Source organism: Triturus cristatus, chromosome 9, assembly GCF_964204655.1.
Source record: "Triturus cristatus chromosome 9, aTriCri1.1, whole genome shotgun sequence".
NCBI classification, from domain to species: Eukaryota; Metazoa; Chordata; class Amphibia; order Caudata; family Salamandridae; genus Triturus; species Triturus cristatus.
Window position 1 is genome coordinate 952,601,114 of NC_140592.1, and position 14,969 is coordinate 952,616,082.

The following is a 14,969-nucleotide window of genomic DNA, read 5'->3' on the forward strand; positions in this document are numbered from 1 at the left end:
CAACATTTCGAGCTGAGCGCAGCAGTAGGTCCACTGTGTATCTGTCAGAAGACTAGAGAGATCTGTGTTCCACTCCTGTCACGCCCTTGGGGTGAGCACTGGGGCAGACTGCTGCATAACGCGGTAGAGGCACATTATTAGCTTGCGCTGAGGAGGAGTTAGATATATATGCTCTAGTGCCGAGAATGTCTGTGGGGGAGCCAGAAAGTGTCGTGAAGCACTCCGCACATGGCCCACACCTGAAAGTACAAAAAGGTATCCAGTAATGTGACAGTAATGGTGTCAGTAGAGGTCTGAGGCTCGAGAAAGTGACCCGAGGGATAGAGATCAGCAAAGGACCAAATGCCCAACTTCTCAGCGCATCCAGCAGCGTCTCTGTCCTGGAGCAGTGGCAGAAGGGGGTGATTGGCCACAGGAACGGATGGAGCGTGCAGCTGTGCGCAGCCAGCGCGTCTCATGAGTCCAGTCCACGCCCACCGCAAACACTGCGTTGTACCAATTTCCGCCCCAGGTGGCTTGTAAGGGAGGAACATGGCCGTAGCAAGTGGCCAGGGAGTAACCCAGTCTAGTTCAATAGCAATATGGGGTTGAAAAGGCGCAGGGTGTATCCAATAATGGAGAAACTGGCCCTGGGTGCAGAATGCATATAGATGAAAATCTGGAGCGCCCACTCCACCCTGCGATTGCCGTAGCGTGAGCAACTCGTATGTGACTCGGGCCTGCCGACCCGCCCACACCAAAGATATCAAACGGGATCGTAGGTGCCTGAAGAAGCTGACCATGAGTGGAATAGGGACATTCACAAATAAATAAAGGAATTTGGGCAGCACGTTCATTTTCGCAATTGCGATGCGTCCCGCCAGTGACAGGGGTGTGATATTCTAACCACTCTATAGCCCTGCCATAATTAGCACGCCAGAGGTCCTTGACGTTTATACAAATCCACACACCCAAATACTTTATTTGACCATCCGCCCACTGGAACGAATACTCTGAGGTAGGGGTGGAAGTCGTATCAGTCAGGGGGAAAAGAATGGACTTCGTTCAATTTATCTGTACCCCAGAGTGAGCGCCGAACCTGACCACTTTGCGGATTAAAGACAACAGGTTGACCTCCGGGTCCCTCATATAGAGAGTGATATTATCTGCATATAAGGAGACTACTAAGCCCCTAGATGTAAACCCCAAGTCCCTCCCTGCATAGTGTTGGCGCAAGTGTGCAGCAAGTGGTTCCACTGCGATGGCAAATAATAAGGGGGACGGCGGGCAACCCTGCCTCATACCCCGCGTAACTAGAAATGGGCTATAAATGTGCTAATTGAGGCACACATGCGCACGGGGCAAATTGTACAAGAGACGGATTTGTGAGAGAAATGGGGCACCCAAACCCATCCTCCCCAACAGAGGAAAGATATTCCCATTCAAGCGTATCAAACACTTTTGTAGCGTCCAATAAAGTGGCTGCCACCGGTAACTGTGGGTGCAGGTAATGCAATATCGCGAAGAGGGTTCGCAGGTTGTGGGATGTTGATCTGCTCGGTATGAAGCCAGATTGTTCGGGCCACACCATGATGGGTAGGAGCAATTGTAGTCGGTTAGGTAATTTTTTGGCGTATATTTTAGTGTCTGTATTTATCAAACATAGGGGACAGTAAGAGTCGCACTGATTTGGCGGCTTATCAGGCTGGAGGATAGTGACTATCACAGCTTCCCACAGAGACAGAGGAAGGCGCCCAGTCTCCAGAGCATCCTCATACATCTCTGTGAGTTTGGGAGCAAGGATCTGAGAATATTCTTTGTAGAAAGCAGAAGGTAGTCCATCCACTCCTGGGGCTCTTTCAGGAGGAAGGCTGGAGATTACCTGGTGCACCTCTTCAATTGCAATGGGAGAATTCAAGAATTCTCGTTGGGCATCAGATAACCAGACAAGCTGTAGGTCGTCACAGTACTTTTGTAAAGCCGCAGTGCCCACTATGGGGGTGGTGGAGTAAAGGTGAGCAAAGAACGCCGCCATTGTTTGCAGGAGGTCAGTCGAAGAGGTGCATGCATGCCCTTCCGTATCCAGCAACTCAGCCACATGTGACATAGCGTGCGGCTCTTGAAGTAGGTGATCTAGGGTCCTGCCAGGGCGGTCATCCTCACCGTATCTACAGGCCTGGGACTCACAGCCCAGGTAATGTGTTTCGCATAGTGCCTCATCTTGATATTCCGACTTCTTATCTCGAATACCTGCCAACGTGGCCGGGTCACCCAACTGGGAGAAGTCTGATTCCAATGTCGCAATATCAGCTTCCAGTCTTGGGGGCGTGCCTCAGATCGTTTTGTGGATACCATTCTGCTTGGATATACATACACCACGCACAACGACCTTTAAGGCATCCCACAGATAGGAGGCGATCTGACTGAGTCAGTGTTTAGCTCAAAGTAGTCTTCAATGGCCGCCCGAACCTCTTCACGAAAAACTACATTGTGCAGGCCCCAGAGGGGAGCAGCGAGGAGAATGCACGCAACAAAGCATGAGACAGTTGTATGGTCAATTGGACCGGACTGTGATCAGAAAGGGTGTGGGGGAGATGTGTGAAGAACACTGTCCAGAGCTGTACATCCCTAGTGGTGAGCCAATAATCGATTCTGGACCAAGCCCTGTGCTGCATCGATAAGCAAGTGCCTGCGCGAGCCATTCCGTGCGCGCATCGCCATAGGTCAACAAGGCAATTGTTCGTTATTAATGTATGATGGGTTTGGGCCACACAAGGGTGGGGACGTCGGAAGCTACCCGCTCTATCAAGGGCGTCATCTAAAGGGACATTAAAGTCACCCCTCCAGAGCACCATCCGGGACCATTATCTGTGATCAGCTGCCAAATCCAAACAAAAAAGTCAGGGTCATCAGTATTAGGCCCATATATGGCAGCCAAGGTCACGGGAGTGTTGTGCAGGGTACCCGTACGGATAATGTAGCGACCATCCCAATCGCTAATACAGTTAGTGGTGTGCCACGCTAGGCCCCTTTCGTATATGGATACTGACCCCCTAGCGTAATTTGAGTAAGTGGAGGAGAAGGTCTGATAAGAAGACCGGGAAGCAGTACCTTGGCCAGGTGAGTTTCCTGCAGGTAGCAAATGTCGATCTTGTGTCTGACTAAATAAGAGTGTATCAGCCATACCTTACTGCCATTATTTAGGCTGCGAATATTCCACGTGATACAGGTGACAGTGGATATCTTATTCTGGGCTATAATGTCTGTAAACATGCATGATCAGGATGCCAGGCAATGAACCAAAGATATACAGTATAACAGCGTCAATCATCTGCGAGTATTGCAGGGCATTTTGCCCATGCATCATTCACTTTTTAACTTTTTTAAACCCCTCCCAACCTGGACCCAAACAGGAACTGTGCATGCCCCATCCCCCCGACCCACATCATTCCCCCAATTAGGTTGTGCTAACTCACCCACTAACATTTAGAACTGGGAATTATCCCACAGGGCAATGGATGTGCCAAGCTGATAACCCGCCAGAGAGGCTGGGTGGCCGAGTACAGAGAGGTATCTGGGTAGCCCATCTCGGCAGACAGCAAGATACGGGGGAATCTGTCATTTCAGGTAGACATTCAAACATCGACAATTTAAAGACTGTATACCAGGCAAGCATCTGAAATAAGTTGCCGTGCCTAAAGACACCCCAGGAGATAAAAAGCTCCAAGAATATATATGAATCTCCCAGAGAACAAATGGGACAGTAAAAGTTCAGTCATTATCACTTAGCTGCGCCTCAACCGAGGAATGTGGAGAATCCTTCGAGAACCGAGCAGATCTGGCCTGCTGCTTGGCGAATTTCAGAGCCAGCTTGGCATCTGTGAAATACTGTGATTTGCCTTCTCGCATGATGTTCAGTTTCACTGGGTATGAGGGCATACGATATGTCCAGCTGTTGCAGCAGGAGTTTAACTGGTAGAAATTTGCGGTGGGCGGCTTGCACAGCAACCATGAAATCAGGATAAAGTCACAGAATTACCCTGGTGCTGCAGCTTCCCTTTTTCCAAGGCCAGCCTGAGGGCTGCATCCCGGTAGTTCAGCAACTGGGCAGCGATAGGGTGCGAGGCAGCTCCCACTGGAGGCTTAGGGCCAAGTGACCTGTGGGCTCTTTCAAACGGTAACACCGGGGACGGGTCAGCTCCAAAGAGGTCTTTGAGTAGAGTTTCCATTTTGGACATTGCGGTAACCTCGGGCTCCCCCACGATGCAGATACTGTTGCGCCTCAAACGGGCTACATTTGCTCCTTGGCTACAGCCTGGCCGTCATCAACATCCGATACCCGGGTCTCCAGCTGCTTGATTCTCGCGTCATGTGTGTCAACGCCCTTTTTTACATGGTCCAAATGCACTGTGAGCATGTCCAACTCGGTATCTATGGTCTTCAAGCTGGATTCTACCTCCATTAGTATCTCATGAAGGTCCGACTCCTGTTCGTCGGCTCACCAGGGGCCAGCACCCCGCGAGCCATGCCCCCGCACAGTCAGCCTTATGAGAGGCGTTGCGCTTCTCGAAGGTGAGCTTGATCTGCCTCCCATCGTGTTTGCCCATGATGCACCAGTAACTTCCAGCAGCAGCACACAGAGACCCCGCTGCGGCGACAGCTCACACCTCGCACCCTGGGCCACTGTCAGTCCCACAGTGGGACTGAACATAAGGGCAGCTTCGCAGCAGGCAGGGGAAGAAGAAACAACGCTGCTGACTGGCACCGCCACCTCCCCAGGCAAGCCTCAGCAGTCGGCAGGCGCAGGCCACGTCCAGCAGCCACAGAAGAAGAGCGGAAACTGAGTCTACTTCACGTGAAGGAGAGGAAGGTCAGCAGTGGATCCTTGTCACCTGCAAGTCCACTCTGTGCAAGTTCTGTGGAAATGTGGGCTAGCTGCAGGCCGCAGGGTTGGGGGAGGGAGAATGACGGCAACACAGTTGAGTCTCCAGCTGGTAGTAATGTCGAGGGGGTGAAGACAATGGACACAGTATCAGTCACAACGTCTGGATCCATCCCCGGGCAGAGCGTAGGCCCAAACAAGGACCGCCTCAGAGAGCAAGCAGGAGGCTGGTCTCAGTCACCACACTGCAGGCCTCCCGCACTGCAGTCACAGCACACCCGCCGCTGAAGCAAGACAAACGCAGCCACGCACAATGGAAATGTCTCTTCTCCTCCCCCAGAAGCCTCAACCGCAGCAACCCACCAGAATTTCAGCCAAACAGCGGCCAGGCATGGAGCAGTTCATGGGCCTCCACCGGGATCCATCACGGAGAAGAATGGGAGGCCGCACCCCAGTCCTTACCGATCAGGCCTCCCACTGAACGGATACTGTCTTCCCACCCCAGGAGGGTGGGGCCCACAGAGATTCCTCTAAAACGTGTGCCTCAGGTGTGGCTACGGCCCACTCACACTCTGCTCCGCTCTCCGCAGCAGCCCCCTCTCACCAGCTACACAGTTCAAGTCCACCGACAGGAGATGGGAGGGCCGGCCACAGAGCAGTCCCAAACATTCATGTCAGAATCGCTCTCCCAGACCAGGAACACGCCTGGAGATTTGCACCCTGCTGGGTCGCGACCACGCCACAGGTAGGCTGCCCTGCAACCAACCCCCGATCGCCTCCGCAGCACAGCGGCAGGGTCTCAGACGCAAGGCAGTTTGCTCTGCGGCTCTGCTAGCAACATCAATGCTGCCAGGGCACCCCGTAGTGAGCGGATTATGTCGGATGAAAGACTCGACTGGCACAGCTCGCCTAAGGCACAGCCATCTTGCTGCTCGGCGAAACCATGTCTCCCGCCCCCTGCCCCCCCCAAGGAAAAGGAAAGGCATTGTTGATCTGAACCGACAATTAAGTGGCAAACGACTACAACAATTACAAGGGAGAGCAAGCATCACAAAGCTGAAAGAGGGTGCAGATAACCAGTTGCTGGGCAGAGATGCCTCTTTTCTCTCTAACAAAATGTCCATCTATCAGCCTAGGTCAACACCCTTATAAATTGCAACAGCAGGTGTTCCTCTCATCATTTCCTTACTTTCTGGTGCCTGTTGTGTTTTGAGGGATTGTGGAACTGTTCAGCCACCCTTCCTGGGACCTTCCCTTGATATGTTGGGAGCAGATAATTGAAGTGGAATGTAGGAATCTCTCTTTGATTGGCCCACTAGACTGTAGTGTGCCTTCACTCCATTACCCTCATCCTGAAAGTCAGTAATAGTGAATTAAGTAGCCTGCCCTGACAACATTAATCTTGGTATCTCACATTAAAAAAAGTCTATCAAGTCAATCATAATAGAACAGTAGAATTCATAAATATGCTTGTAACAAACCTTTTAAAACGGGGTGATTCAAATTAGAGGAAGAATAATGTTGTAATTAATTACAATCCAAAACCAGCTCTAAAGAAGGAGATAAAACATTTTACTTATCAAATGATACAGTAGCAAGGGTATGCATACCAAGACAAACACTTTACTCTGACCCTTCGTTGGTTAGCAGTAGTCCCTTTCCACATGGTGGTCTCTCCGTCTCTCTTTAGGGTCATGCTACTCTGCTACTCTGTCAGCAAACTTGCCAACTTGTTCACCTCAAGTTTTGAGTACTGAAAACCTGAGGTTCAGGGACAGGTCTTTTCTAGGCAGTAGTCATTCCCATCCATTACTCCAGTTGTTCTGCTGCCTGGGCTGCTCGTCTGAATACTGAAAATATGTTAAGGCTTGTTTTCTACCCAAAGGTTTACTTGCCAGCTCCTCCAAACCCTTCTGTGTCCTATTTTTTTTTTTAAAGATGGGCTCCTTAAGGGAAGGTGTTAACTCCTTCCACCCTTAAGGCCCAGAAGGAAGAAGTTATCGCATTCAAGGTCATCAGTGGGATCAGTTCCCTGCTGGATTCTAGGCTTCTCCAAAGATTCCATAACTGAAGGCTGGTGCTTTAGTCACCACTTCTCTCCTGGAATCTTTCATTAGCTTGAGGGATCTGGAGCCTCCTTCACACCATTCCAGTACCCTCGTTCTCGGCAAGGTTGCTTTTTTGTGGTCATTGCATTAGCGTGCAGATTAGTAGAACAGGATTTCTCTGTGGATTCTGAAGTGTATTATTTGGTTGTGCCATACTGTAATTAGAGTTCTGGGGTTCACACTAAGGTTTAATCTTAGACCCACCTAGGCCAGGAAATTGCCCTCAACTCTGGAGAAACAGTGGCTTCATATTCTAGATGTAAGTGGCACCCACCTCAGTTCCTTCAGTGGTATAGAAGAGTTTTGCGAATCAGATTCCTTGGTCCTTAAAGGAAGGTAGGTAAGGGGAAAAAAAGACTGGCTTCTTTAAGTGTGACTGCCTGTCATCAAGTCAGATGTGATGTTGGGGAACAGAGGGAGATGGCTGTTTGTTAGGCCAATGCACAAGGAGTCCTTTTGCATGAAATTTGTTGAGCAGCTATGTTTGCCTGCCAGCAAACGTTTGTTGTTCATTATGCGTTGGACGTGTAGTTTTTACTTTACTCTTCAGTGTATTCACAAGTACCAAATGTTCATTTCAGTCAGTCAGTCAAAAACTTTATTCGATATATAAAATATCGTAAAAGTATAAAACATATAAAAACAGTGATTAAGATGAAAAAAAACAAGAGAAAGTTACGACAATATCTGTAGCAGCATGATTCGTAAACCCCGAGGGGAGAGGTAGTCAGCAATCTATACAATATAAGAAAAAAACAAGTGTAGCAGCAATAGGCCAATTCAAATAATGCTAGGGGCTAGGCTGGATCAAGGAACATTTGGGCTTGGCACGAAGGCTGGCACTTCTTAAGTAGCCTCTGTCTAATCCTCCATGCCCCCCCCAAGAACTTGGCAGTCCCACAGATGACACTAGGGACTGTTGTCTCGTAGGTAAGGATGCGCAGGGCCACCCTGACTGACCTACAGCCCAGATTTAAACAGATCGGTTTCAGCCATCTAGATCGTACCTGGCTGTATGCCCGACAAGCAAACAGAAAGTGGGCGGTTGATTCCGTAGGGGAGGCACAGCCCGGGCAGCCCTTTGCGGCACCCTGCTTGCCACTCCACCCTGTCTGGAACTCGTGTAATGGTAGAGTACCATATCTAAGCTTGAGGTATAATGACCTATCGCTTGGAGACTCAATCAGATCCAAAAAAGCCTCTAGTCTGGGTATGGGTTTAATATCCAAATATTTCTCACTGAGAATACCTTTCTGGGACCTCAGGGTAGCAGCGTTAATCCAGGCCCAATAGATTTTTTTTACAATGGGTTTGGAAGGGGGGCTCTGGCTCTCCCAAAACTCGCTCAAACCACCAATTTGTATAGATTAGATACCCAGGGAATCTTAAAGCGAGCACCAAGTAGAAGAATGTCGTTCAGGGCAGATGCATACTGGCCCAAGTCCGGGGACCTTCTTAGCCTAACCCAATATAATAGAGGGCGTAGTCTAGCCACGTCGCTTATGGGGTGTCTGCCAAGATCATTTGTTATTGTTACATGCTTCATAAATGTGTTACCGTTCTCTCTAGTTTTTATAATTTGGCACAGTCAGCACAGATAAGTGCATCCTGAGAATATGTAAGGATTGGAGAGGAAGACAAACTAGGCGTTAATGGACCAATTATGAACATGTAGTCTTCATTATTCTAAGCCTTAGTTCCCTCATTGGAGTCCTTAATAATGCTCATACTCCCTTGTAGACCTCTGCAGGGTTATTTTATAGCTGAATAGCAATACAGGCGATGAGAATAGTCAATGGGGATTGAGGAGTAATAAGCAGGGCAGACGTTTGTGAAAAGGGAAGGGTAAAATCCCCAGTTTGGCTGGAGAACGAAAGAATATACTCCTGTTTGTAACTCAGGTTACCAGCTTCAGGTTTATGACTCAGCCTCCCATACACAAAGGCAGTCATGCAATGATGAGAAAAACTAGGATCAGAATTGATCAAAAGGACTGGTAAGTAATGGCCCCATGTCTCAGTATGTCCACTCATCTTCCAAGCGTAGACTTCTGATACTGTGTTCCACTAACCTCCAAACCTTTCTTGACCACCACATTCCTTTGGGAAGGAGTGGCATAACTAAAGGGGAGGGAAAAGTTAAGGGTGAAACAACCCTCCATAAAACATTAATAGGGACTTGGTCCTTTGACCGCTTGTCTTAACCTGCTTGGTTTTCTCCACCTCCTTTTGTTCAAAGAGGCAGGAGCACATTTTTGAGACCCCACCTCATGTATTCGACTATGAGACCAATGTGTGCAGAGGGCATTTACATTACTTGTTGGCAGTATCAGACGAGACTGCAGGGAATGACTAGTTATCGAGTCTAGACTACCCCTCCATTTCTCCAGCACATGGAATGGCTGCAATACTTTCAAATGCAAAAACAACAATTGATGGACAGAATGCAGAACAATGTCATACATTCACCCCAGTACAGAGATCTGGGCCTAAATCCATCGTTTTTTTGCTCACCATGCCATTCCAGTTTGAACCCAGCCATATGCAAATCAGTCTTGACCCTGTGCCCCATGGGAACAGTCCAGCCCGAACTGCCAAGCCAGGTCCTCCTTGGACTGGAAACAAGCATCCTAGGACCGGTTTCGGGCTTTCAGCACTCGTCAGCCAAGATAGCTTGATTCCAGTGGCATGGAGAGCACGGGACTCACGTCTGAGCATACCCTTCCCACTCGGGGTGACAAATGCAAAAACAACAATTGATGGACAGAATGCAGAACAATGTCATACATTCACCCCAGTACAGAGATCTGGGCCTAAATCCATCGTTTTTTTTCTCACCATGCCATTCCAGTTTGAACCCAGCCATATGCAAATCAGTCTTGACCCTGTGCCCCATGGGAACAGTCCAGCCCGAACTGCCAAGCCAGGTCCTCCTTGGACTGGAAACAAGCATCTTAGGACTGGTTTCGGGCTTTCAGCCCTCGTCAGCCAAGATAGCTTGATTCCAGTGGCATGGAGAGCACGGGACTCGCGTCTGAGCATACCCTTCCCACTCGGGGTGACAAATGCAAAAACAACAATTGATGGACAAAATGCAGAACAATGTCATACATTCACCCCAGTACAGAGATCTGGGCCTAAATCCATGGTTTGTTTGCTCACTATGCCATTCCAGTTTGAACCCAGCCATATGCAAATCAGCCTTGACCCTGTGCCCCATGGGAACAGTCCAGCCCGAACTGCCAAGCCAGGTCCTCCTTGGACTGGAAACAAGCATCCTAGGACCGGTTTCAGGCTTTCAGCCCTCGTCAGCCAAGATAGCTTGATTCCAGTGGCATGGAGAGCACGGGACTCACGTCTGAGCATACCCTTCCCACTCGGGGTGACAAATGCAAAAACAACAATTGATGGACAGAATGCAGAACAATGTCATACATTCACCCCAGTACAGAGATCTGGGCCTAAATCCATCGTTTTTTTGCTCACCATGCCATTCCAGTTTGAACCAGAACCAGTTCGGGCTGGACTGTTCCATGAGGCACAGGGTCAAGACTGATTTGCATATGGCCATGTCTGAACTGGGGTGGCGTAGTGGGCAAAAGAACGATGGATTTAACCCAGATCTCTTGACTGGGGGAGAATGTCTGCATTGTCAGCATTCCGTCCATCAATTGTTTGTTGTAACGCTTTTCGCCCTAAGTGGGATGGGTATTCCCAGACGTGGGACCCGTGCTCACTACGCCACTGGAGTCAAGCTATCCTGGCTGATGACGGCTGATAGCCAGAAACCGGTCCTAGGATGCTTGATTCCGGTCCAGGGAAGACATGGCTTGGCCGTTCGGGCTGGACTGTTCTCATGAGGCACAGGGTCAAGACTGATTTGCATATGGCCATGTCTGAACTGGGGTGGCGTAGTGGGCAAAAGAACGATGGATTTAACCCAGATCTCTTGACTGGGGGAGAATGTCTGCATTGTCAGCATTCCGTCCATCAATTGTTTGTTGTAATGCAATACTTTCAAAGGCATGGTATTAGGACTTCAATAGGAGTGTTGCTTAATACTTAATAGAATCTATAATTCAGTTGCTTCACCTACTTTATGATCTTGCGCCATAATAAACTTGATAATGTGTATGTAAACAAAAGAATGATGTATTGTGGATCTCACATTCTAATGATCTCGTCTCCATGGAGCACTAGAATTCATCCAACAAGTCATACTTTCTATGTTTATTTCTTACCAATAAAACTTTGTGTCTTTGCTTTTCAGCGTTCTTGGTGACGAAGTTGTTGGGATCTGGTCCAGGCACAGTGAGAAAGCTGACGTCACCTGTGCCTCTGTGTCTCACTCAGGAATCAGCCTCGTCACGGGCGATGACTTCGGCATGGTCAAGTTGTTTGACTTTCCCTGTCCAGAAAAGTTTGTAAGTTCCTCTTTTTTGATGTTGCTAGTGTGACCCCACATCTTTGAAAGCTTAAAGTACTTTTGTAATAGAAATTTGTAGTCCCCATCCTTGAGTCGAACGTGCTTGCCCGAATCACTCAATGTTTCAGGTGATTCAAGAAGCCCACCAAATATTTCCAAAATTAAGAGTCAAGTTTGTGTGTTTTTTTTATTTGTAATGATTTATTTTTGTCGATTGGGAAGAAGAGGCCTTCACGTGACAGAACCAGTTTTATTTATTTTAAATTCCTGACTGACCGGGTGTATGGGTGTATGGCGACTCTCATTGACTCCCCCTCTCACCTTCCCCCCGTACACAGTCTGTTGATTATTTCTTTGTCATTTAACCTGGGTGACAATCCTTCAGCTATCCCAGGCTTCCACCTTCATAGCCATAGTAGATAGAATTTTATGTCTGTAGCATGCATATTATGCCTCTGAGGCTGTTTGTTTTTTTAAAAGCCTGTACTGCCTTGAAGAGACCATGGCAGAGGTTAAAAAGAAGAAAAAAAAGGCTAAATTGTGGTGTGGGCTTGAGACTTTGCCACAAATTCATAGATCCGCAAAAAATTATAGGTTTCCCAAATACTTTAAGAAAACCTTAAACCTCAAAATGTTTCCCCCTGTCCTGTTTGCAAGAGTGTGCTGTTTAGACTGGCCAGGGACGGCTCTAGGGCGGTGCGATCGGTGCCACCGCACCGGGCGCTGACTTGGGGTGGGGGCGCCCTGTTTGCAAGTATATTTGCATTTTAAAAGCACCTGCTGCCGCGTTCCTTGCTTCCAACAATTTTCAGGCATCAATAAAAACATCAAGATCACTCCAGTGATTATTGTTCCTGCTGGAGAGAGATCGGAGGTTTGTCTAGTGGAAGTTTTGACTCCTTGTAAGGTAGTGCAGTGGGTTAATATGCCTATTGCAAAGAATGTGTACTATGCAGATCACAAAGTTAATATAATGTAAACAGATCAGTGGGTTACTGCTTGTGTCCCAGGGATCCTTTGTTACTTGCAGTTTATAAGTTAAAATCTTAATATAGCATAGTGACCTATTAACTTATTATCATTAAAGAGCTACATGCAAACTACAAGATATGTATTAGTGCACTAAGTCATTGTGCCCTGTCTTTCATTATCCTAAACTTGCAAAAAGGGTTCATTTGGGTAGAAGAAATCAATTTTTATTATTAAAGTAAACCCATAACAATTATGTCATGTTTTAAATTCTGAATTTGTGCTTTTCCAGACAAAGGACTAAACTATACTGCCTACCAGTTTAGATGACACGTGACTCCTACACCTTTAAGTCCTCTGCCTTATGTAACATTCCCTATACACTGATTTACAATGTGTGTGTGATTTAAAGTGCTCTGACACCATACACTGCTATGAGTGGCGCTATAAAACTAAATCAGTTTGAGAGAGTGGTTATAAACGGTGATCGAGAGGGAATCCGTGGTAGATGTGGGCATTGGGGGGTGCCTACAAACACTGTTGCACAGGGCGCCAAAGCCGACCCCGAGACTGCTATTGTGAAATGAAGGTAATGCACACCATTTGTGCTGCACATTCTTCTACGTGTAGCTCACGGTTCAGAAATAATGTGAACTTTGGCTTCTAAACTCAGAATGTGCTGCTGGTGCTTCTTAGGTACCACTCACTTTTTAGGTCTCGGCTAGCGAAGGCTGCGCTTGCGCAGTCTCGCTCGCGAGACATAATGACTTGGAGAAGAGGGGCTTGAACCCGCCCCTCTTCTCCCCTGTTCTCCATTGGCTGGCCTCTTGAATGCTGGCCAGCCATTGGAGAAGAGGTCCGTCACTCCGAACAGGCCCCGTCCTTTTCGGATTCGGGGGCGTGTTTTTTGCAACTTTTCTAATTATCTCCTCCAGCCAATGGCTAGAGGAGAGAAAAGAAAAGCACGCCCCCAAATCCGAAAACGCCGCTGCCTTTCTCCGAGGCATTTCTGCTTCGCCTCGGAGAAAGGCGGCGGCGTTAATGGCGTCCTCTCACCCTGCTGGCTCCCGTGTTGTTCGTTCCTGTTATGATTTGTTGATCAAAATGCTTCGAAGGAAGGTCATGTCTGTTTGACATTGAGGGTCCAACGAATTAATTTTGTTTTTACTAATAATGTTAAGGAAGCCAAGTATGCAAGTGTGTAGCGGATTTAAGAAGTAATGTGTAAAGTGTCTGCAATCCTCCGAATTTGTCATTGAAGATCACTCGCAGCACGACCCCTCAATTCGATTACTGCCACCACACGAGAAGCCCCTCCCAATCCTCTCCTTCTCCTCCCCACATCTTCGTTATTGAAATAAAATCTGGTTGCCATAGTGACCGTATGCCCGTCTCCACGCTTCACCCACAGCCACTGCTGTTTCTGTCCCCGGAGGTGCCACACGCCCACAGCCTTCCTTGTTTTGGTTTTTCCACGCATGCGCACTGGAGGTTATTCAAACCCTGAAACTGTAGTGTGTGTATAGCCAAGGTTGTGATGGGGAATGAGAGGTAGGGCGTCGTCACCGCCTCTAGGTTTAAGGTGCTTAGCGTTGCAGGAGGTTTGGGGGACGTTTCCTTCGTCAAATTGTACGTTTCTGGCAGGGAACGCAGTGGCATCTGCGGGGCCCGGCTGACGGAGCCCTGGGAGATAGCGGCGGGAAAGGATTGCGGACGACCCGGCGGCAGCCCGCAAGGAGCGGCTCACACCGGGGAGGGGGGCACCCGGCAACAGCGAGCGACCCCGCCCCCCCCGGGATGGGAGACAACCGGGGTGAGCTGGGGTCGCGCGCGGGGCACTGTGGGAGCTCGGGGGAGGGGTGACAGAGTGCCAGAGTTAGCACCCACCCCCCTCACTCAACATATAGTCTCATGCATTGCGCCCCCCAGCACCACTAGAGTATAGCAGGGTGTAAACTCCAGACAACCACCCCCCCACCCCGCCAGGGAGAATGACCCCCCCCTTGTAGGCACCCGGGGAGGGGGAAGGGGTCTTATGACACCCCTTGATTATTGTACCTTCCAGAGATTGCACCCTCCAGAAATTGTCACCACCGTAGGTATGATTTTGTCCCATCCAGTCATTCCACTGCCATTATGTGCCCCTGCCACCTCAGATATTTACCCACGAAGTCCCCTCCGTGATCAAGTAGGACATATGATCTCCCGCACACATACTGCTCCCTCCACCCAACAGTTGCTCCCAGTCAATGTTATTGCCGAGCAGTCCCCCATTCAGGGCCTTTCCACCCACCACAGGCTCTGCACTTTCCATCCAGAGCCTATTTTGGTTCTAAACATCGCCCTCTGACCCCGAGCACCTCCGTTTGGGGTGTGTGGATTGTGCAGTTCTCTTATGATCAAAGTGACTCTGTGGGACCTGTCCCAGGTACTCTAAATTAACTGCATCCCTCCCATCAGACAATTCTGCCCATGTTTATGTTCAGGGTTGGTTCTTTGGAAGAAAGAAGGTGCACCTACTCTAGTCACAGACATTGAACCTTTAAACCTACACTTCCTTGGGTGCCTCAAGCGTTTTCTGCTGCCCTTTCACCGCTCCTGCCCGT

The 14,969-nt window shown here is 48.8% G+C and overlaps 1 protein-coding gene across 1 annotated transcript in view; it reads left to right on the forward strand.

The window, feature by feature from the left end:
- The window catches only part of EML5 (EMAP like 5), a 1,456,757-nt gene that overhangs the window by 1,391,012 nt on the left and 50,776 nt on the right, over positions 1-14,969 (forward strand). The window contains exon 40 of the mRNA XM_085626574.1: positions 11,239-11,392. Within this exon, the coding sequence (XP_085482700.1) occupies positions 11,239-11,392 (154 nt within the window). The remainder of the gene's footprint in view (positions 1-11,238; positions 11,393-14,969) is intronic.